Below are 23,844 nucleotides of genomic sequence, written 5' to 3'. Positions count from 1 at the left end.
CATTCAGTCATAAGGGAGCAATGACCCTGATTACATTTTCAAGGCAGAAAGGAACACAGCACTTGTAGTTGCAGGGGAACAGAGGACCTGGTGACAGTTTAGGAAGCAAGAGGAACATTAGACATCTTTACCTGTCTACATGTGGAGCCCCAGGTAGAGTGTGAAGCTCATTGAAGGTGGGAACTATTTCCCTTTTGTTCTTGTACTCCTCCAATGCCTCGCATACAGTAGGTATTTGTGGCTGAAGAGGAGCAAGAGCTCTTCCTGGGTAATGATCAGAGCATATACTAGAGAGTAGTGACCAAATCTCTCCCCAGATTTGGAAGCACTAAAAACTTGCAGATACTCTGAATTAGCTCTAAAACAGCAGCACAAAAAAAGCCTGGTGCTTGGGATAGTGCTTCCCATCTCCAAGTGATCAGAGCCCAACTCTAACAAAGTTTAAAGTCAAGAAATGGAGTAGAAAAAATGAGCAAACAATAGAAAAAGAACTTGATCATAAAAAACTACTGTGATGACAGGGAAGACCAAAACACAAATTCAAAAGACTACATTGTGAAAATACCTATAATCAAAGACTTAGAAAAATATTGATTGGACACAAGCCCAACAAGAATTATTGGAAAAGTTAAAAAAAGCTATGTGCAGTAGAGGAAAAATTTAGAAAAGAAATAAGATTAATGCAAAAAAATTATGAAGAGAGAATTAATAAATTCTGTGTGAAAGAGGCACAAAAAAGATAACACCTTAAAAATAGAATTGGGAAAATGGAAAAAGAGGCACAAAAATTAGAATTGGGCAATGACTCCATGAGATATCTCAAGAGCCAGTAAAACAAAATTTTGAAAAATGAAAAAAATTGAGATAGGTGAAATGTCTTACCAGAAATGAGCTGACCTAGAAAATAGATTGAGGATTTATAACTTAAGAATTATTGGACTAACTGAACCATTATCAAAAAAAGAGTCTTGACATCATATTTTGAGAAGTTAGCCAGGAAAACCACCTCAGTATCTCAGATCTAGAAGATAAAATAGAGATGGAAAGAATCCACTAATCACCTATTGAAAGAAATCCCAAATCAAAACTCCCAGGAATATTTTAATCAAATTCCAGTGTTCTCAGGTCAAAGAGAAAATACTTCAGGCAGCAAGAAACAATTCAGATATCATAGAGGCACAGTCAGGATCATACAAGATTAGGTGGCTTGTACATAAAAGGAACAAAAGTCTTGGAATATTATATTCCTGAAGGCAAAGAAGCCAGGATTTCAATTAAGAGCAATCTATACCCCCAAAATAGGTGAAAATCTCTGGGGTGGGAGATGGATATTTAATGAAATTGGGGAGTTTTAAGCATTCCTTATGAAAAGATCAGAGTTGAGTAGAAAATTTGACATTCTAACACAAGATTCGAAAGAAAAATAAAAAAGCAAACATGAAAAATTATGAGACAATAAATTAAAACTGTTTACATTCCCATTTGGGAAAGTGATACATATAATTCCTAAGAACTTGATCATCATTAGGCCATTTAGAACCTTCTTGGAGAAGGAAATGGCAAACTACTCCAGTTTCTCTGCCAAGAAAACCCCAAATGGGGTCATGAAGAGTTGGACAGAACTGAAATGACTGAACAATAACAACAACAGCAGAATCAATCTACTTAGGCAAAGGGAATGGGTGTGAATTGATTGGGTAGGGATTATGTCCTCCCCCCTCCCCTAAAAAAAATAAAGGGGTGAGAAAGATGCACTGAGAGAAGGGGAAGTGGAAAAAATTATCTCACATAAAAGAGATACACAAGGAAGTTTTTACAATAGAAAATGGGAATGAGGTGGGCAGTGCTTGACTCTCAAGCTCATCAGAATAGGTTCAGAGAGGGAGAAAATATGTGCATAAGTATATGTGTGTATATATATACATATCTATCTATATCTATCTGTCTATCTAGACTTCTATTCACAACTCTGTGTGTATATATATATGTGTATATATATATATACATATACACACAGAGTTGTGTATAGAAGTTTATCTTTCCCAACAAGGCAATAGGAAGGGAAGGAAGTAAAAGAAGAGGGGAGGGAAATGATAAAAAGAGAGGCCAAATTAAGGGAGGCAGTGGTCAGAGCAAAATAGTCTTTTGAGGAGGTACAGGATAAAAAGAGGAGAATAAACAGAAGAAAATAGGATTAGAAACAAGAATCCACATTATGTTTACAAGAGACACACTTGAAGTAAACACACAGAGTTAAAATAGAACAGACTCTATTATGTTTCAGCTGAAGTTAAAAAAAAAGGCCAGAGTAGCAATCATCATCTCAGACAAAGCAAAAGCAAAAATAAGTCTTGTTAAAAGAGATAATCAGGGAGGCAGTTAGATGTCACAATGGGTAGAATGTTGACCCCTGGAGTCAGGAAGACTTGAGTTCAAATGTGTTAATTAAATCCTTATTAACTGTGTGACCTTGGGTAAGTCACTTAACTCCAGTTAAAGAGATAAAGGGAAACTACATGTTGTCAAAAGGTACCATAGACAGTGAAATAATATCAAAAAATTTTACGATAAATTTTTTTTGATAAAGACCTCTTAAATATATTGGCCACTGAGTCAAATTTATAAAAAAGAGAGCTATTCCTTGATTGATCAGTTGTCAAGGGATGTGAACAGCAGTTTTCAGAAGAAGAAATCAAAACTAATTATGAAAAAAATGCTCAAAATTACTATTGATTAGAGAAATACAAATCAAAACAACCCTGAAGTATCACCTCGTCTATCAGAAATGACAAATACTGGAAGGGATGAGGGAAATTAGGTACATTGATGAATTCTTGATGGAATTGTGAACTGGTCCAACCCATTCTGGAGAACACTTTGGAACTGTTCCCAAAAGGCTATAAAATTCCATATGCTTTGGGCCAGCTAGCTATACCACTACTAGGTCTGCATCCCAAAGAGACTTAAAGAAAAAGGAATAGTACAAAAATGTTTATGTACAAAAATATTTATAGCAATTCTTCTTGTGGTGACAAAGAATTGGAAATGGAGAGGATGCTTGTGAACCTTCATTTCTTTTGATGAGCTTGAATTTCTTCCTCTCTAAGATACTGTACTGTAAGAAATGACAAAGGGGATGATTTCAGAATGACATGGGGAAACCCATATGAAGTGATGCAAAGTGAAATGAGCAGAACAAGATCATAATACATACCATTACATAATGCATTATTATGTAACAACATTGCTGTTACATATGATCAGCTCTGAAAGACTTGGTTACTCTGATTAATATAATGATTCAAGACAATTACAAAGACTCATGATGAAAAATACTATTTACCTCCAGAGAAAGAACTGATGAAATCTGAGCACAGAATGAAATTTAGTTGTCTCACTATTTGTTTTGCTGTTTGTGTTTGTGTGATATGACTAAAGGTGGAAATATATTTTGCATGATTTCACATGTATAATTAATATCATGTTATTTGTCTTTTCAGTGGATGGGGAAAGAATTTGGAATGTATTTATGTTCCCAATATATAAACCTATTTAGAGAAGTTAATGCCAACTTCTTTAGTTAATTAAGCATTTTAAAGAATTTACTATGCATTGGGCACCGATGCTACCAGAACAAAGTGGTTCTGGCAAGAGAGTTGTGCCCCATATCTGACATAATCTTTATTTTACTATGGATGACGGAAAAGCTATTGGGAGTCAGGATGGCTTAGTCCTGTCTGTCACTAGCTGTGCCATCTTGAGTGAGACTTCATTTTTTTTGATAGGCTTGAGTTTCTTCCCCTCTAAGACACAGGGATTAGATTAAATAAAGTGGAAAAAGCATTGGATTTAAAGTCAGAGAACCTGAATTTGAATACTGACCCTCATGCTTAACCAGCTACTGATTGTGGAACAAGCCATTTCCCTTTCTTGGTCCTCAGTTTCCTTTCTGTGAAACGAGGCAGCAAGGTGTCAGACACACTCAAGAGACTCATGGAGAGAGAGGGAAGGAAGAAAGGTACAAGAAATCAGCCCTGAAATTATATCACTGTCTTCTGGTGTGGCCCAACCAGGTTAAAATGTGATTGTTCCCCAAACCTTAAAGTGTTATATAAATGTCACTTTTGATGTTAAGGCCTACAGTAATAGGCCTTAACCTCCTCTTTGTTGCATCTAGAGTAGAATAATATGACTGCCCATAGTCATTTTAGGCTAATTGATCTCTCTTCCTTCTAAGCCACTTTTACAAAATACATTTACAAAATATGTATGTATTTTACAAAATACATACACCTCTCTTAGCAGGAGGTGCTCTGATATGATAAGGACAGTGATGTAATTTCAGGGCAGATCTCCTTGTACCTCTTTTTTTCTTCCTTCCCTATTTCCCCTTTTCTCAGTAGCTTTCAGTGGCTCCCTTTTACCTTTGGGATCAAAATTAAAGTTCCCTACCACCTGACTTCTTCCTATCTTTCCAATCTTTTTTTTTTTTTTTTTTTTTTTTTTTAATATGTTATTTCCTTCATTGTACTATATGTACTTTAGCATACTGAGCTACTTGTGGGTTCTTTGAATATACTCCTCCATCTCCTATTTTTTGCACTCACTGCCTTTTATGCCTACAATGCTTTTATTACTTTTGTCTTATTTTTCCTTAGTTCAAATTTCACCTTCTCTAGGACCTCATTTCCAGTCCCCCCAACTTCAAGTACCTTTTGAGATTATCTAGTATGTTTTCTCTCTGTAGCTTGTTATCCCTATTTGAATGTGATTTCCTTGAAGACAGGAACTGTCTTTCATTGTGTTTGTAGTTCTTAGGTATAATACCTGGCATCTGGTAGGTGCTTCATAAATGCTTGGTAACTGTTCACTGATTGTCTAACTCAGTGTCAGTCACATGAAATGCTTGTTCATTGAATTCTAAAATGAGGTTTTATCATAGGGTGGATTTGAGACTGAGGTTCAGAAGTGGTGTCTTGAGAGTGGACCTGGAGAAGTCATCCAAAATTGGCAGGGAGAGTGTCCTCTTCAAAAGTTCCTGATATCACTGAATTGCCCAAAGGGATCACGACTCTTTATAAATCTTAGTGGCCCTATTTGGGATTTTCTTGGCAGAGTGGTTTGCCATTTCCTTTTCCAGCTCATTTTACCGATAAGGAAATTGAGACAAATAGGGCTAAGTGATTTGCCTTGGAGTCACACAGCTAGTAAGTGTCTGAGACCAGATATGAACTCAGGAAAATGAAAATTCCTTACTCCAGAACTAGGCCATTCACATTGCTTACTAAATAAGTGTTATCTTCTTTGGGGTACACCATTTCATTTTCATTAATTGTCCTGTATAAGATATAATTCTGAACACTCTTCTGCACATACTCATGTTTGCCAAGGTCCCTTTTAAAATGTGTCACTCAGACTTGAAATTAAGTGTGGTCTAGCCCTGTGTCATAGCAGCAATCTATCTGGGAAAAAGGAAATGTGGGTTTTAGTTCTGACTCTGTCACTAACTGTGTGATCTGGGGCAGATAATCATATGGAAAGCCTTTTTCTTTCCCTGACTTTTTCTTCTTCCCCTTTTAAAAGTTTTGACCATATTTCTGTTTTCCTTCCTGGCTTCTGTTAGATGTCAAGCCATCCAATGTTCTTATCAACAAGGAAGGCCACGTAAAAATGTGCGACTTTGGAATCAGTGGCTACTTGGTGGATTCAGTTGCCAAAACCATGGATGCTGGTTGCAAACCCTATATGGCGGTAAGTGGGGCATGTCTAGATCAGAAGGAAAGCTTAGTTTTCTCACCTTTCTCAGAACAGGATAGTGGCCTCCCATGACAAGCTTCTGCTGATAAAAACAGTACCGTGGGACCAGATATAAGGCTCTGAGTTAAATCATTTTCATATCTGTTAAATGGAGATAGTGAAACCTACTGAACCAGTAAAAGCACCATGCTGTGGATTGTGGGTTTCCTTTTTCTCGGTTGTTCATTCTAATTCTGACACTCTTGGGTCCTGGGACCTTGGTCTAAACTGCCTGGCCACCTCAGAGACAAAGCTTCTGAAAAAAGCCCTAAAAGATGAGACGTTAAATTGGAAATTTCTGCATGTAGGTTATTTGCTGGGAGGATTGCCCACAGCTAATTTTTAACATTAGATCCTCTTCCCACTTTTTACCAAAAGGGCATCTAGTTTCCTTCATCCCTTTGAAGCTTGTGTCTTTTCAGGGACGGCACATTAGCCAAGCTAAAACATAATTAGGAATGAAAATTGGGGGGGAGTGCAAGGAAAATTTTTTATCACAAAACTAAGTAAGAAAAAATTTTGGATTATCCACTCTTTGGTATTATCCATGCCTCTGATTTCCTTCATTGCCATAGCTGAATGAAACTTGCTAAATCCAAACAGTACAAACTGCATGATTCTTCACTGTGAGAATGATATTTTTATTGGCACCAAATGCTGACACTTTCCTACTATCTCCTGAGTATAAACAAATTTTTTTTTTTTTTTAAATAAATACCCACTAGGAAATGTGGGGCAGATAATCATCTGAAAAGCCTATTTCTTTCCCTGACTTTTTCTTCTTCCCCTTTTAAAATTTTTGACCATGTTTCTATTTCTCTTTCTGGTTCCTGTTAGATGTGAAGTTCTTATCAACAAGGAAGGCCATGTAAAAATGTGGGACAGTTTTCTGTCCACTAGGATAGCTGTTCCTGGCAAACTGAGAATTTTAGATCATAGTGGAGGGAGGGGGATACAAGGGAAGCAGCATGGAATAATGGAAAGGGAACTTCACCACATAATGTGGACCAAAGTTTTCTCTGTAAAATGAGGGTATCAGACTCCAGAATCTCTTGAGTTTCCTGTCAGGTCTCAGGTTTGATTCTTTGAGTAAGTAGAATGAACCTCCTTGAATCTTTTAAAATGGATATTAGCACCTACTTCCAGGGTCTCCTTGATGATTAAATGAGGTATTTCTGGTAAAGTGCTTTGCAAACTGTAAAGAGCTGTATAATGCCAACTATTGTTATTGAAAAGCTATTTTCAGAGTTGGTCCCCAGCTTCCTCTGTTCTTCTCTCCACCCTTGAACTTCAGAGATGCTATTGCAGACTGTATCCTCAGTCTACTGGGTGTTTTGTCTTTGGATAAACCGTGCAATATTAATCCTTTTGGGGGCATCTTAAGCACAATGAACTACCTTAATTTCTTACTCCTCACTCTTACAGCCAGAGAGAATCAACCCGGAGCTGAACCAAAAAGGCTACAATGTCAAGTCAGATGTCTGGAGCCTGGGAATCACTATGGTAAAGAATAGAACGTGTCCCTGGCCGAAGCTGCCTCTTGTGGATCATCTGGGGCTGAGGGAGGGAGGGGAAGGAGGAAAACTTTGGGCGTTCCCCCAGTCTCTATCATCCCTCCAGAAATCAAGTGAAAAAACTTCAATGTGCACATGGGAAATCAGTGATTGGTTATGTCAGGTGTATATGTCAGGGGCAGGAAGGTGTGGGAATGGGGCTGAAAATGTGGGAGCCAGAGAAAGTGTAGAGGAGGCAACGTGGTACAGAAATATAATCAAAGGACTTGGATTCAAAACCTGCTTTTTTAAGCTAACCTTGTATGAAATTAATCAAGTCCCTTTAACTTCTTTGGGCCTCAACTGTCCTTATCTACAAAATGGGGATGAGTGAGTGACTAAGTGTGAGGTCCCTTCTAGCTTTAAATCTATGAATTTTAAATAAGAGAGACCAAGTTAAAATGAATACTGAGGACAGACTTCTGAAATCACAGCAGCTATACTCGGTAGGATGGGAGCCCGTACAAGCACCGAGGGAGTTTTTCCTCAGTGGAAGGTTTTATGGGGTAGTTGTGTGTTTGGCCCTTAGATCTTTTTTTAGTAGTTTTTAGGAACTATTTCTTCCCCCCAACCTCCACATCTTCTGAGTCACTGTCCTGTGTCACCAGTATAGGACATGGTACCATGTAGTGGAAATAAATGCAATTGAATGAAGACATAGATTCAAATGCTGACTCTGCGGCTTGTTGCCCTCCGAGACCTTGGGCACTGGAGCTCGTACAAATCACTACTTTTTGTCTATTTTCCTGTAAAATGAGAGGGTCGGTTTACATCTCTGAGGCCCCTTTGAAATCTAACTTCCAGCCCCCTCCTGCTTTTACAGCAGATGTGTGGGGATGATAGCCCAATTTTGAACGTTAGGGATGGCTCTGATTGCTGGACTCCTGAATTCTCTCACACCAATGTTGTTTGGGGAGGACTTTTTGCCAGCTTATGATAACTTGGGCGTTTCTTTGTGTTTAAAAATAGAATTTAGGTGGTGCACTGTTGTTAAGGGAAATTCTGGGCATGCATTAATTAATATGGCATTTAGGGAGATTCTCAGGCCTTTGGCATTGACTCACTTCCCCTTTCCCCTACTTTGTGGGGCTAAGAAAGAGGGAATGAGTTTGTGCTTCTCCCCAGGGCATTTCAAGCTGATGTTTTATTTGTCCAGTGGATTTCCCCCAAACCCTTCCCTGGCATTGTTTCCTAGGATCCCCATCTCCCCCAAAGTTTTCCTGCCTTCCGGCCAAGTTCTCCAAAATTTCTCCACCCTCATGATTCTGCTTTCAGTCCAAAACAGTGAGCTCATTGGCACCTTCCACTCCTCCCTTCTCTAGTACAGGAAGTGCCTTAACATTGGTCTCTGAAGGTCCAGGCCAACCCCATTGCCTTGTAGGAAGCCCAGCTGGTTCCTATTGTGGAACAGGGAAAGCACTACGTAAGGCTGCCCTCCCGTGGCTGCTTCTGAGGATGTTTCTAGGTTTTCTCAAATGCAAATATATGCCTTAGTCCGTACTCTCCCCCACCCCTCCCAGCAGATGCTCGTGATCACCAGCCTGAGTGAGGGAGAAAGGCAAGGGACCATAATCACGCTTATTTGGGATGCTCTAAAAGGGGAAAATGTCTCTTTCCTTGAAAGAAGTACTGTGCCCATAAGGTTTAGGATTGAGTGTTAAAAGGGAACCTTAGAGATAGTCCATCCCCTTTGTTGTTCTGACAGAACAAATGATTGCAGTGTTAGGTGCAGAGATAGCGTGTGTTGATAAGCAAGCTTTTGTTGACTGCAGAAATATTCAGTTTCTCCAGTACCTTCTTGGATTAGTCAGCATTTACTGAGCACCTACTATGTGCTTTTGAGCAGTTATGATATTTTGCTTGTTTACGCTATTGATTTCTGAGCAAACCAATTGTCTGGTTCAGCCTCTGCAGAGGCAGACTTCACCTTAGTATGTGGAACAAGCTCCATTTCCAGAATAGCATATCTGAATAAATTAGGTTTCATTTTCTGAAAGAGATGCATGCAAATTTATATATGTGCATATAGATATATGTGTATATGTAATGTCTGTGCATATATAGACATATAATTACATGTTATAGTTCTAGAACTGCATAAATTATAAGCACATGTGTGCCTTTTTAAACATGGAGTTTGAGCTGATATCAATGAGGAATTGGAAATTCACTAATTAAGAACATGTTTACCCTTTTATTTCCAGTTCTAATCATTTATTTGAACTACAATCTCTTGAGCCCTTTATTCACTTGTGCCTTTCAGGAACAGCTGAGGTTGAATTTTAAAGTCTCTGGCTTTCATACTCCTGATCTTCTAGCAAGGTCTAAGGACAATTTGCTGTTTTCAAATGAATGAACATTTGTCCTTTGACACAGATGACCTTCACTTAATGAAGACGCTGTTGTTTCTTAAGTTTAAAAAAATAATTCAATACACTATTTGAAAATAATCTATTTCATGTGTCTCTGTATGGCATGTAGTGAATATGAGTATGGATCATGTGATCATAGATTATGGGATTATATCAGGACTGGGGAGGAAAAAACCCCAATCATCAAATCTAAAGTCTCGCCTCCCTCTCTTGGGGGTGAAGATTCTTAACAGAACAGATTAAAATACCTACCCTTTCCGTCTGTTCAACCTGTTGGAGTATTAAACCTGGTGTAAAAAGGACTAAGCAACTTTAAAAATCCTAGTTCCCAGATAAAATTTGCTTTGACCAGACACTCCTTGATGTACTTCACTAGCTTGATGACCAAGTTCCCCATCTTTCTTCCTGCCCTCTGATTTTCATCTCAAGTCGAGCTTATTGTCTCTAGACTTTCTGTATGTATCCCATAAGTTTGGGTTAGATAAGCCCTGTTGTGGCCAGGGATCTGTCTGTGTGGTATTTCTGTATGTGAAACTCCATTTCTGGAGATCTCCCTTCTTGGGATGAGAGAGTTACCCCCTACTGTAGAAAGAATAATTACCAGCTTAGCTATAAGTGCCAGCAGGAGAATCTGGCCCTGTGAGTCCAGGCCATTAGACCGAATGTAGTTAAGAGAGAAATGGAGAACCGGAGCTTCTCTTCTGCTTTGGCTGTCTGGGTTTGAGTGCCTAAGTTTTTCTCTTGTTGTCCAGTAGAATGGTACCAACATTTTGACCTTGTCTCTTCTCATGGGTTCAGGACTGGTGAGGGTATATAGTCTGTGTGGGATTGTGGAAGGATGAGGGGAAGTGGTTAATGAAAGTTAATGGTCTTATTCCCTGGGCTACAGATTGAGATGGCCATTCTTCGGTTTCCATATGAGTCATGGGGGACCCCATTCCAGCAGCTGAAACAGGTGGTAGAAGAGCCTTCTCCCCAGCTCCCTGCCGACCGCTTCTCTCCTGAGTTTGTGGACTTCACAGCCCAATGGTGAGTTTTTTTCCCCGTGATGATGATGATGATGATGATGATGATGACGACGACGATGATGACGATGGTGATGGTGATGGTGATGGTGATGGTGATGGTGATGGTGATGGTGATGGTGATGGTGGAGGTGGTGGTGGTAATGGGGTTTTTTGTGAGCTAAGGTTTTAGGCAAAATTATTCTCCTGGAGAAAGAGAGGTCTTTACCCCTTCCCAATGGGGTTGACTAAATTTCCAGAGCCTTTTGGCCATGTGTGTAATGCTTTTCCAGCAAGTGGGTGCCATGTTTTATCTAAGCCACACATTGGTCTTCAGCTGGTGATGGTCTTGAAGGGGAGAGTGGGCAAAGAGGTCTCCTTTCTAACTACTTTCATTGAAACCTCATGGGTAGCCCTTGGAAAGGCTCTTAGAGGTCACCTACCTGCTCCATTCTCTGCCTCAGTACAGGAGGCAGATGATCAGCCAGCCTGTCTTAAAACCCTGCCATTAATTAAGCCTAAAACCCTCTGCCTTAAGGACATTTGTATTTCTATTAAGGTAGTGTAACAGTGCAGTGGGTCTCAATATTATTTTGTTCTGTAAACCCCCTTCAGAAAAGGGTAAAGTAATAACTACTCATATAGTCTGAAATGATTTACTACGTAAGATGCTATTAAAGAGTTTTAAGAATGGACCTCCAAGGGATTTTCACACCATGAAATGGAAGAACTGTTGGCATAGTGAAAAAGACACTAGACTTGGAGTTTGAAATAGCTTGTTTAAATCTTGCTTTATATACCAGTTCTTCCTTGCCCTCTTGGCCCTCAAAATCTCTCTGGGCTCCTAGGGTCGGGCAGTGAAGGGCTGGGGAAGGAATGTATGATCTCTTGCTCTTCATTCTCTGCTCAGAAGGTTCATGTCTGTTCTGCTTTTCCATTGTAGCTTGAGGAGAATCCCGCAGAGCGAATGAGCTACCTGCAGCTAATGGTGAGTGTCGGAGAATCAACTTCCCCATGCAAAAGCAATACTTTGGAAGTGTAAAGAACACACCAGATGGCATTACTCTGGGTGTCAGAGGCTGTGACTGCCTGGGAGGCAGGTCAGGATCCAGTTAGGGAGATTCCAGAATACCAGCCCCTTCAGAATGTGTTACCAGTCACGTTAAATGAATTATTTAGCCCAGGGTGGGGGTGGTATAGAACGTGGGCTGGTAAGCAGATTTCTTTAAACATTTTTTTATCAATCTCTTTTGTTTTTCTTTCACCATCATTTCCAAGTATATTTCTTCACCTTCCACATCAAGAGGGGGTTTCTTTTGATGAAGTTCTTAGCTGTAGAAATCAGGGCATACCTTTGGGAAAAACTGGCTTTTGGCCAGTGGGAAATCAGCAGGCATGGAAAGCCCAAAACTTTAATTAGCTCTGGGGGGAAGTGGTCTGGGACAGGAAAAGGCATGCTTGGTGACTCAGTGACTTTCCTCAAGTCCATGTGGAACTTACACAAGCCTTAGGGGAAAATTCATATACCACAGCCTGGACCTCAAGAGCAATTGTTTGGCTACCGGGTTTGCCTCCTGGCATGAGCCAGCACCAGGGCTGGAGTCAATTCTGGCTTTGGGCACAGGATAGAAAAGTCTCCATGTGATCTCCTTTTGGTGCACCAGCACCAGAGATGGACTGTTCATTGGGCCATTGTTTCTGTGGTCAGTGCTGGCACAGTTGGAATGATGCTATTGGAGTTGTACTCTAAAGTGATTGCAGCTTGGAAAATGGTGGATCTCAGCCTTTTTCCCACTGTGAAAGATTAGTTTGTGAGTCATGGGACCTTGAATTGATGGAACCATAGCAAGGAGAGCTCACTCAGGGAATTAACTCCTGCCTTCTAAGAAAAGCTTGTTTAACCCAAGGGGATGAAATTCTGGCCTGGACAAGATCTAAAGGGACTTACTTGGATCTGCAGACATTCTCAGAGAAATAGCCCCAGAATAGGAAAAAAGACTAGTCTTAAGAGGCAGAATTTGAATTCAGATCTTACTTAACCCCCTCCCCCAAATAATTGTCATTTGACATCTCTGTGCCCCAGTTTTATTTTTTATTATAAATCAGGGAGAAATGTACTTAAGTTTTCTTTATAGAGTTATTGTGAGAAAGGGATACTTGAAACTCAAAAGCAACAGAGAAATGGGCACTGATGCCAGCCAGTCTTGGTTTTCTGAGATCAAATAAGTCTGAGCCTGCCAGAGACAGTCCCACCGGGCTCTCAGCCTCTGGAGAAAGAGCATGTCTTACTTGGGGGATCTTAGAACTGGAATCAGCTGCTGCTGCTTCATTTAGGGCTTGTGGGCTTCTCCAGGGTCTGGGAGATCCCCTGTGTTGGCCAGAGGGAGGGACATACAGGCAGAGAGGAGTAGCAGTTACTCAGACATCTGACAAGGGACAAGTCCTGCTTTGTTAGTTTAAATTTAGTTAGCATCTGTCTGGGGAGTATACCTGCCTTCATGGGTCTTACACTCTAGTTAAGTAATCAGGACTTACACACACACACACACACACACACACACACACACACACACACACATACACACATGTACATGCATGCATATCCATACACATACAAATAAATACAAAATAATTTGGATGATAGTGGAGACCAGGAAAGGGTTCTTGTAAAAAGTACTAACAAACTCGGCTTTGAAGGACACTAAGAGGTAGAGGTAGGGCAGAAGGGGGAAGTATTCCAGACATGGAGGTCCAGTCTCCAGAGGCAGGTAGGAGATGGAACACCTTGCAACACCCTGTACAGTGCAAGGATTATTTATTAACCACAGTTTGCTGATGAGGCTTCCCCACCGTAGTCTTAGGCATTGACTTCATATCCATGCTCTTCTAGCATAATAAAAACACAGGATAGGGTCTAGATCTTTGCTTTCATTGACATAGGGTGAAGAAACCTCCCTCTCCCCATCAGTACCTTCTCTGAAACTTAGGGTTTGGGGGGAGTTGCCAGGAACTCTGAAAGATGAAGAAAGTTGCCTAGAGTCTCACAATACGTATCAGAAGTGGGATTGAATCTGAGTCTTTTGGACCTCAAGATCAGGTTTTGCCCCACACTGTTTCTCAGTAGTGATGTCCTTGTTAAATGTGGGTTACAGATTAGAAGGGCAGCGAGCCATCAGCAAGGGGAGCCATCCTTGGTGGAGTCTCTGAGGAAGCCTCATGAAGGGTGGCAGGATTTGGAGGCAGTCATTCAGGGAGAGAGAATAGGGCCAGCACCTCACCCTGTGCCGTTTGTGATGACCCAGCCTGGCTTTTGTTTTCTCTCTGACAGGAGCATCCTTTCTTCACTTTGCACAAAACCAAAGAGACAGACATCGCCGCCTTTGTGAAGGAGATCCTGGGCGAGGACTCATAGGGAAAGGACATTATTGCTCTATGGAGAATCTTCTTCCCCTCTCCCTGGAAAGAAATGAGGAACAGCGTTCTCGGTGGTTTGCACAGATCACGTAGTCCCCAGCCCTGTCCACCTGCAACCTGGAGCACGGCGTTAGTTTATCTCGTGTCATCCTGTGTACCTTTGAGCTAAAAGAGCTACCTAGCCAGCACCATGGAAATCCAAAGCCAAGAACAATGTCAGGCCGTTGCTTCCACGGAAGCCCATGGGACATTGGGCACGTGGAATTTCTTCACTGGCGAGACTCTCATAAGCACGACCCCCGAGGGCTGAGAAACCAGTCCTTTGCTTAGCCAGGAACTGGGCCTGAAGAGTTAAAGATGTTGGGGTGATGGTGGTTCTGAAGGCAGGAGGGTAGTTCCAGCAGGTCTTGCAATGTGCCATTTGTCCCAAGTGCCAAGAAAACTGACCTACTAAGCAGAGCTGCCTGATGTTTTGAGTAGAGAGACTTTCTGGACTACCAGCTCTGTAATTTTTTTTGCTCAGTCATTTATTCATTACTTCCCCCAAATCTCTTTCTTTCTCTCAGCCTTGGAGGAACCTATCCTCCTCCTGATACCTCTCATCCATAAGGTATAGAAGCTCCTATGTCTGTACCAATACCCTCCATTTTTTTTAGACTCTGGAGTCCCTGTCCTTGGAGGGAGAGCTTTGAGCTACTGGGGATGGGTGGTGGGATGGCATTGGCCAAGTAGCCTTTGAATAAAGCTATGGGAAGAAGCTTGTCCTGGTAGTAATAGGAAGCTTAATACTAGGTGAGAAAGACAGTATGTCAGCCTCGATGACCGGTTGATGTCATTGTCCCTTTCCCTCTTGTTTCCAGCCCAGTACACCTCCTTTTCTAGGGCTTGAGTGTGTGGATATGTCACGGAAGCAGTGGGTGTGAGAAGTGAGAATTTGGCCTTCCTCCTGTTCCCCAAGGTGCCAGGCTCTAAGAGGCTCTGCAAGTCCCCTCATGGACTCAGTGACCTGCTAAGCTGCTCCAAAACCCACTCCCAAACCATCTCTTCTATACTAGCCTTGGGGATCAGATCAGGTCCTTTTTTTTTGTCCTCCTGACAACCCAAGAGTGTTATGAGCCTATATAAACAGTAAATTGTATAGGGTAGGCAAAACTTAGGTCGTATATTTTTTTATATCTATAGATAATGAACTTTTAAAAAACTGTTTCCTTGTTTTAATCTGATGACATAGTCCTCCCTCCTAGGGAAATGGGCTCTGGGGTCACACCTGATTACTGTGAATACCAGAGGGTTGGTCCCATCCCCTATCCTGGGTCTTTGCCCAGGCTGCACCTCCTGCCTAGAAGACCCTTTCCCTCCTTCCCTCCATCTCTTAGAAACCCCCAGCCTTCCTTCAAGGATTAGTTTAGGGACAACCTCTTACATAAGCCCTTCCTCATTTTTCTGCTGGGAACTTCCCTTGGGGGTGAGAAGGAGCAGAAGGAGTTATCTGCTCCCAGAGGGGCCGTCTGTCCAGCCAAAATTGTTCCAGATTATCTATAATTTTCAAGAAGAGTGAATGGGTGTGGAAATAAACTTTAGGACCAGTTATTTTCTTTGAGGAAGTGTCCAGCTGTTTTTGAAGCTGCTGGGGATAGAGATGGAGAGAAGTATGGTATGGATGCCGTAAAGCCGGCTTGGTCAAGAAGCTAATGTTTACACGTTAGTTCAAAAGATTTAGGATGCTTACCTCAGTGTGGGGATGGAATGCCGCAGGCTCCTTAGACCTGCTGTCCAACAAATAGGTTCAATTCCAACAGGTCTTGTCACAAGCCTCTCTCCCTTTCTTCCTCTGTTTCTTTCTCTCAGCTTTGGAGAAATCTATATTCCTCCTGATACCTATCACTTATAAGGTATAGCAACTCCTATCTCTGTACCAATGACCTCCCTATCCTTGGAGGGAGAGCTTTCCCTTCCTCTCCCTCCTCCCCAGTTTAAGCTGAAGCTCTGTGCCCTCTGTTCAAAGGTGGTATGGGGGGGTCACCTTGCATCTAAGGATTGTATAATCCAGAGGGGTTTTCAAATGATTCGTTGGAAAGAAATGTAGTTATAGTTGTTGCAGTTGTGGGAGTTTCACTATCTGAGCTGCATGGGGAATTTTGAATGTTTCCAGTGGTTCTGGGAATGGTTTATATTCTTCCCTCCTTCCCCTTTCCCCCAAGAAAAAAAGAGTAAATGTGCAAACCATCATGATTCTTTGAAATATGTGTGGATATCCTGCTAATATCTGCCTACACTAGGGTGTGAAGTTTGGTCGTAAACGTTAACTTGCTTGGTTGTTTTGAGTTAATTTTTTTAATTTATCTTAAGTTTTGTTTTTCTCTTGCTTTGAGGGTTTGGCTATTTTTTCTTGCATGGATTAGATGCCTTTCACTCTTCCCTCCTCCCCAGCGGGTGTTAGCTCACCCAGTTACAAGGCATTGCTTTATCAAAATGTCTGGCTAACTATTGGTAGCTATGGGGGTAGATGGGGACATCACTGAGCCCCCCAAGGCCTCTGTTCAAAGAGGAGTAAGGGGCAGGTGAGTTCCTACCCATTAACATACAGCTCCTGTCCTGTGGATGGTGGTGGAAATGGTGCCTTTGACTTCCAAGGGATGTGTTCTTCCAAGGGATGATTTACTTTGGGGATTGTTCAAAAAAATCTTTTTTAAAGAAAAAATTGAGGGAGAAAAAAATTTATATATATACATATATATATATATGAAGCAGAATTTGGAAAATATCTGTTCCAATAAAGAGGTAGGGCCATCCCACTGTCTTGGTTTCTGTTCCACCAGTCCCTGAGTTGGAACCTGGTTGCTGTTTTCAATAAAAAGTAAAAAAAAAAAAATAAAGTCACGTGTGAGCATATATCTTAAACCACTATAATTGATAAATGTTTCTTTTTTTTTGGGGGGGAGGTTATCACAAAAAAACTGCATTCTTCTAGGGCAGTTTTATACATACATACATACATACATACATATATACATATACATACATATATATGGATACTTATACTTATTTAGAAAAACCATCTGAGTGATTCCCCTTAGTGTCATTCCTTCCAAGGGGGTTAATAATGTGAGGAGGAAAATATAAGAACATAGGATGTTGGAACTGAAAGTGACCTTTGTGACCAGATAGTCCAGTCTTTTTATTTTAGAGATGTTGTCATAGTTCTCGATAATCCCTTCCTCCCCTCCATATTTCCTAGGTGAGTTTCACTGGGGAGCAATGTTTTTCTGGGGATGTGGATTCCGATTTGGAAGTTAGGTGGTTTAGAGCTTCAGGAGAGATGTCATAAAAGTTTCCAGTGGGCCTCCCTCACAACACACTTGGAAGTTAAGCAATGCAAAGATTTTTTCTCTTTTGTTCTTGTAAAATCCTGTCCAATTCATGGTAACCTCATTTGCGGCTTTCTTGGCAAAGACACTGGAGGGGGTTGCTCGTGTTACAGATGAGGGAACAGGTTTTTGCCCAGGCTCACACAGTAAGTATCAGGCTGGATCTGAACTCAGGTCTTCATGACTTCAGGGTGTGACCTAAGGCCTCATCCCTCTTTTACAGATGTGGAAATAGCCCAGGGCCACACAGCTGGTTAAGTGTCAGAGAGGAGATTTACTCCTAGGACTTTTGATTGTTTCAGGTGTTCATAGATGTAGAATTGGAAAAAGATTGATGATAACCCATTTTGTTCCACCTGCCCTCCTTCCATTTTATATAGGAAAAACAACTTATCCACAAGTCAAAGGATTTGCTCTGGGTCACACAGCTAGGAAACATTACAAAGAGATTTTAAACTTCTGCAACCCTAAACTAGAATTGTTTGCTTCACATGGTGATCAATTATGGAATGCTAGTAGGCAGTAATTAAGAATTTAAACTTGGGATCTTCTGCCTCCAATTCCAGTACACTTTCTTCAACTAAAAGGCTCTTTGTGCTGCTTTGCTCCACACTATAACCTAACTTGCAAAATCATCATTTGTGATTTATGGCCCTGGGCTCTGATGGGGGGGGCATTCACTTTATTTTGCCCAGTCTCAGGCCCACTATACCACTTCTGACCTGTCTTTGGGCGCTGTGATTTTCTTTCATTTCCAACTCTACCCCTTCAGACTCAGAAAGGATGTATCAATCACTGCCCTATGACTTCACTATCTCTGTGATTTCCCTGACTACCATTTCCTAATATGTGTTTTATTCCCCTCTTGACTGCTATCAGTGGGACAGGAAGGCAGAGCACCCTGAAAAAGAGACAAGAGGCAGCATGTTGTCAGGCTTGTCAAACCACCACCATCACCTTCAGTGCCCCTTCCACTCAAACCCTGATGGAGACAGTCCAGGACCTTGAGCCAAAGAGCCCTGCAAAAAGCAATGTCCCCTAGACTGCCATCTCTGCTTGTAACCTGGCTCCCAGAAGCTTTTATCCATAGGAGCAATCTTTATGAGATGTGACATGCCAAATGTTTCTGCTCGTGCCCTGGGGAAAAAAATTTTTTTTAAACCACTAGAGACCTTGTCACTATTAAGAGAGCCAAAAATCAAGAGAAGATATGATGACATTAAGGATATGCCCTGAAGATCATGTGCCATCAGCTTGCAACTAAAATACTTATATGTTCTGTGTTCTTGAATTAGAATGTGAATTCCTTGAGATAAGGAAGCGTATTGCATGTTTTTGTATCCCCAGAGCTTAGGACAGTGTCTGGTTACAATTATGTGATTAGTGTTTTTTTCACCCATTCTTCCATCCATCCAACCATCCATCTATTCATCAAACCATCCATCCATCCATCCATCCATCTATTCATCCATCCATCTGTCCATTCATCCATCCATCCATCCATCCATCCATCCATCCATCCATCCATCCATCCATCCATCCATCTATTCATCCATCCATCTGTCCATTCATCTATTCATCCATTTATCCAAATTCCTCTCAGGCTTGGAGAATAGCATCTCTTTGTCAGAAGATGCAACCCCTGTTTGGCCCCAGAATAATAATATGAGTTGGCATTTATAGAGTTCCTTTAGGTTTATAGACTTTTACATTTGTTATTTCATCTGATCCTTATGATAGCCCCATGAGGTAAGAAGTCCCGATGAATAAATCAGGGGACCAACAGGTTAAATGACTTCACTGATGCCCATGGTCATATGACTTGGGGGAGGTCTGATCCAGAGGCAATTCATGTAGAGACTCCCTCCATCAATTGGCCACAGATCTGAAACTTAGAGCATTTCCTGAAATACTGAAAATTCGGTTTTGTCCTTGTTCATATAGCTTGTATGTGCTGTCAAGAAGCAAGACTTGGACTCAGATTTTCCGACTCCAAACTAGCCACTAGTCCGTCCATCTCTTCTGGTCATTCAGCTAGTAAGGATCAAAGCTGGGATTTGAACTCAGTACTTAGCACAGCAACTGACATATAGTAGACACCTAATAAATGCATATTGACTGATAAGATATCTCCTGACTATGGACACAAGTGTCCATATCTTTACATGTCTCTCTATTAGATTGTAAGATCCTAGAGGGGAGGGGGACTGTCTTTTGCCTCTTTATGTATCCCTAGTACTTAGCATAGTGTGTGATAGGTACTAAAATAAATTGGTAAAAAATAAATAGATACTAAAATAAATAAATAGGTACTAAATAAATGTTTATTGACCGATTGACTTAAAGACCAGCATTCTTTAGCTTCTTTATGACCCCTCCCCAAACTCTTGATTTCAATCTGCTGTCCTCACAGATAGCTCCCCTTTTCCTCATCTGTTCAGGTGAGAGCTTTGGGAGCAGCCCAAATTCAGTTCACTCTTCTCCCCACACTTTTTTAGAAAGGTCTGATCACTGTAAATTAGAGAGTACAAAGTCAATAAGTATGCTTGTCATTTATTTACAACTCCAAAGTTAATCCCATTTGACTCCAAAATTCTTGCCTTTCTTTTGTCTCTGGTCTCACAGTATCATTTCAGAAATATTTCTTAGGGTTTAAAATGAACATGTGCATTGTTTTTATGAGATAATTTTTATTGGTCATTCTGTTTCCAAATGTTTATTTCTTTGGGCCTCAGATTCACCATCTGTAAAATGGATCTCTCCACCTCTGCCTCTTGGGTTCCCTAGATTCTTTCAAGACTGAGCTTACATCCCACATTCTACAATAGGCCTTTCTTGGTGTCCCTCCTCCCCTCTCCCCACCCTGGTCAGCGTTTTTCCTCCAAAATTACCTCTCCTTTAAAATACATTGTATTTTATATATCTTGTATGCATATAATTATTGGCATGTTTCTCTAAAATGGGAGTTCTTTGAAGATAGGGACCATATTTCTGGCTTTTCTGTGAATCCTTGCTTTCAATTGCTTGCTGTTCAAGTAAACACTTAAAAATGCTTTTTTGTATGGCTAACTGATTTTCTCCATTTTTAAGCTTTGAAGTAGAAATGTGAGGAAAAATGAGGGAGGGAGAGGAATGGATTGATGAGACTGAATCCTTCTAGGTCACACACAATGAGTTTGGAAAGCTAGGAGACTGAGTCACTGAATGTAAAAGACAGAAGAAAAAAATATTTTTTTTTCTGTCCCAACACTCAGAAGCAAACTGCCCGGGACATGTTAGTATCTGAGAGAGAAGCAAGTCATCTCCTGTAACCAGTTATCTATTTACAACATCCCTCCTCTGCCCTCATTTGCAGGATAACAGATGTGGGAGAATCTTAGCTGCCGAAGCTAGAATCCTCATCCCTCCCAAGCTGTTGCCCTAAGAGAGTGTATGCACACATCCAATACTCCTCGATGCTCTCTTTCCTTGTTGAGGGGTGAGGGAAGCTGGGTTTGGGGGGACAAAGTCTCAAGGGGACCACGTGACTAAGCAATGTTATTCAGAGCACAGGGCCTTTCCTGAATATTAGGACTAACCCAGTCCTGGTCAAGATTCAATTGATCCTTTTTTGCTCCTTTCCTAATGCCCAGATTGAAATTCCTCTACCCTATAATCTAGTTCATTAAGATTAGACTCTGGGCTCCTCAAAGCTGTGATTTTGTGTTACGTCAAAGAAGCAGACTGGGGTCAGAAAGATGTGAGAACTTCAGAAATCAGAAAATTTTTTACATTGGACCCCCACACACACACACATATAGGAGGGGAAAGGGGAAATTCAAGTCCTTCCTGAAATGTATTCTCCCTGGTGAGATGGGTGGTCACTTCATTTATCCAGGTAATTCTGAAATTCTGGAAGTTACTGACTAGGCAATGACTTGGGAAAGTAACCACTTAACCTCTCAAAGCCCCAGGTAGTTCTCGGAGAGTTAAATTACAGGTTAGCTGTGTGATCTTGGGATAGTCATTAACCTCTCGATGCCTCAGGCATCAATCTATGACTAAATTGCAGATGATTTTCTGCATTTGCATTGGGTGGAGGGAGTTTCCATTGTGGGAACCTCCTACCACCCTGAAATTACAAGTGCAAGTGTATTATGTTTCTGCATGTGTGAAAAGTGAATGAAAGGGTGTGTGTGTGTGTGTGTGTGTGTGTAATTCTAGGGTGGACTGTCTGACAATGTCTTGAGGGATGCACAAGGAAGAGATTTCTACTAGGCTAAATTCTCTTTATTGCCTCTGGGAGGCAGCAGAGGCCAACTTTTGTCCCTAGTCCCTGGGTTGATGCAGCTGAGAAACTGGGGATTGTGTTTGGCCAGGAAGTGACCAGTACCTTTTACAACTGAGGAAACTGACCCTCAAAGAGTGTCCTTATTGAGGAATGAGAGAAGCTGGGTTGGAGGGAGCAAAGTCTCAATTGGACCATGTGATTAAGCAATATTAATAAGAGCACAGGATCTTTCCTGAATATTAGGACTAACCCAATCTTGGTCAAGATTCAGTTAATACCTTTGTTACTCCTTCCCTAATGCACAGACTGAAATTTCCCTATCCTGTAATTCAGCTCGTTAAGGCTAGACTCTGGGCTTCCCAGGCCACTGCTGGCTAGTCTGATAAAAACATACCTCATCTCTGTCCAAGTCCCTTCCTATCACCCAAACATGATATCAAATCTTTGACCAGTGCTTCTGTGCAGAATTTTGCACGGATATGCTCTAGAAATAAGCAATAGTGCATTTTATGCGTCATATAATTAATGATTCTATGTGTTCTTTAATTTTCATTAAGCTGGGTTTGTTTAAAGGGGATGGTAGCAGAGGAGCTGGGAGAGATGAGGACTGGGAGTGAGGGGAAAGAATGGGGAAGCTGTGGGTCATAGTTGGGTAAGGTGGGCTCTTCTCTCCTGATGGAATCTGGAAAAGGTAGTGGGGACTATTAAAGAATTTTGATTTCAATAGTATTTTTTTCCCAAATACATGCAAAGATAGTTTTCAACATTCACCTTTGCAAAATGTTCCAAATTTTTCTCTCTCCCCAAGACAGCAAGCAATCTAATATAGGTTAAGCAGGTGCAATTTTTCTAAACATATTTCCATAGTCATCATGCTATGCAAGAAAATTCAGTTCAAAAGAGAAAAAAACCATGAGAAAAAAAATCAAGTAAACAAACAAACACCACCACCAAAAAGGTGAAAATACTATGGTTTGATCTGCATTCAGTCTCAGTAGCTCTCTCTCTTTGGATATGGGTGCACTTTCCATCCCAAGTTTATTGGAATTGTCTGGAAGCACCTCATTGTTAAAAAGAGCCAAGTCCATTGCAGTTGATCATCACACAATCTTGTTACATGGAATTTTAGACAGACAGATGATACAGTTTATAGACATGGAATCAAGAAGACTTGAATTTGAATCCAGCCTCAGACTTATTAGCTCTGTGATCCTGGGGAAATCACTTAACCTGTCTGCCTCAATTTCCTTATATGTAAAAGTAGGAGTAATAATAGCACCTACCTCACAGGGTTGTTGGGAATATCAAATGAGATAATATTTGTAAAGTGCTTTGTAAATTTTAAAGGATTAAATAAATACTAGCTATTATTAAATTAGTTCAACATTCAAAAAACACCAAATGTACACAAATCTCTGTTCTATATATTAGTGGAGAGACAAAATTCTCATAAAACAGTCCCTCTCTTTATGGAACTTGCAGTTTAGTTAGGAGATAAGTTGCCTGCCAAATAACTGTAATATATAGTATTACAGCATATGCGGCAACTGGGTGTTGTAGTGGATAGAGTTCCAGGCGTGGAGTCAGGAAGACTGATCTTCTTGAGTACAGATCTGAGCTTCACTTACTTGCTGTGTTACCCTGGGCAAGTCACTTCATCTTGTTTGCCTCAGTTTCCTTGATTGCAAAACGAGCTGAAGAAGAAAATGGCAAGCCACTCCAGTATCTTTACCAAGAAACCCCAAATGGGGTCACAAATAGCCGGACTCAGTTGAAAACAAGTAAACAACAACAATAATTGCAGCATAAGATAGACAGCATTGAATAGTGGAAATAATATTGACCCAGGAATGAGGAGAACCTGGATTCAAATCCTGCCTCTGGTGCTAACCACATTATGCACTTAGGCCACTTGATTTAAGCAATTCCTTCATCTATTGATTATACTTGTTAGAGAGAATGTAAGCTCCTGGAGGACAAAGATTACTTTTGTTTTAACAAGTATTTAGTAGGTGCTTTGCACAGAGCAGGTATTTATTGAATGTTTACTGAATTTGCAAGGTGCTC

General features: G+C 40.9%; 1 protein-coding gene across 3 annotated transcripts in view; it reads left to right on the top strand.

The window, feature by feature from the left end:
- Nucleotides 1-17,015, top strand: part of MAP2K3 (mitogen-activated protein kinase kinase 3) — an 82,990-nt gene extending 65,975 nt beyond the window's left edge. For 2 of the 3 annotated variants that reach the window (XM_074281270.1, XM_074281271.1), the window contains exons 8-12: nucleotides 5,624-5,751; nucleotides 7,222-7,299; nucleotides 10,611-10,750; nucleotides 11,669-11,713; nucleotides 14,054-17,015. In XM_074281270.1, the coding sequence (XP_074137371.1) occupies nucleotides 5,624-5,751; nucleotides 7,222-7,299; nucleotides 10,611-10,750; nucleotides 11,669-11,696 (374 nt within the window). In that variant the 3' untranslated portion in view covers nucleotides 11,697-11,713; nucleotides 14,054-17,015. Of the gene's footprint in view, nucleotides 1-5,623; nucleotides 5,752-7,221; nucleotides 7,300-10,610; nucleotides 10,751-11,288; nucleotides 11,290-11,668; nucleotides 11,714-14,053 lie in introns of all 3 variants that reach the window. The other variant, XM_074281272.1, reaches the window with a different exon arrangement.
- Nucleotides 17,016-23,844: the final 6,829 nt, after the last annotated feature.

The sequence above is a fragment of the Sminthopsis crassicaudata genome, chromosome 1 (genome assembly GCF_048593235.1).
Source record: "Sminthopsis crassicaudata isolate SCR6 chromosome 1, ASM4859323v1, whole genome shotgun sequence".
NCBI classification, from domain to species: Eukaryota; Metazoa; Chordata; class Mammalia; order Dasyuromorphia; family Dasyuridae; genus Sminthopsis; species Sminthopsis crassicaudata.
This window is presented reverse-complemented; position numbering and strand designations above follow the sequence as displayed.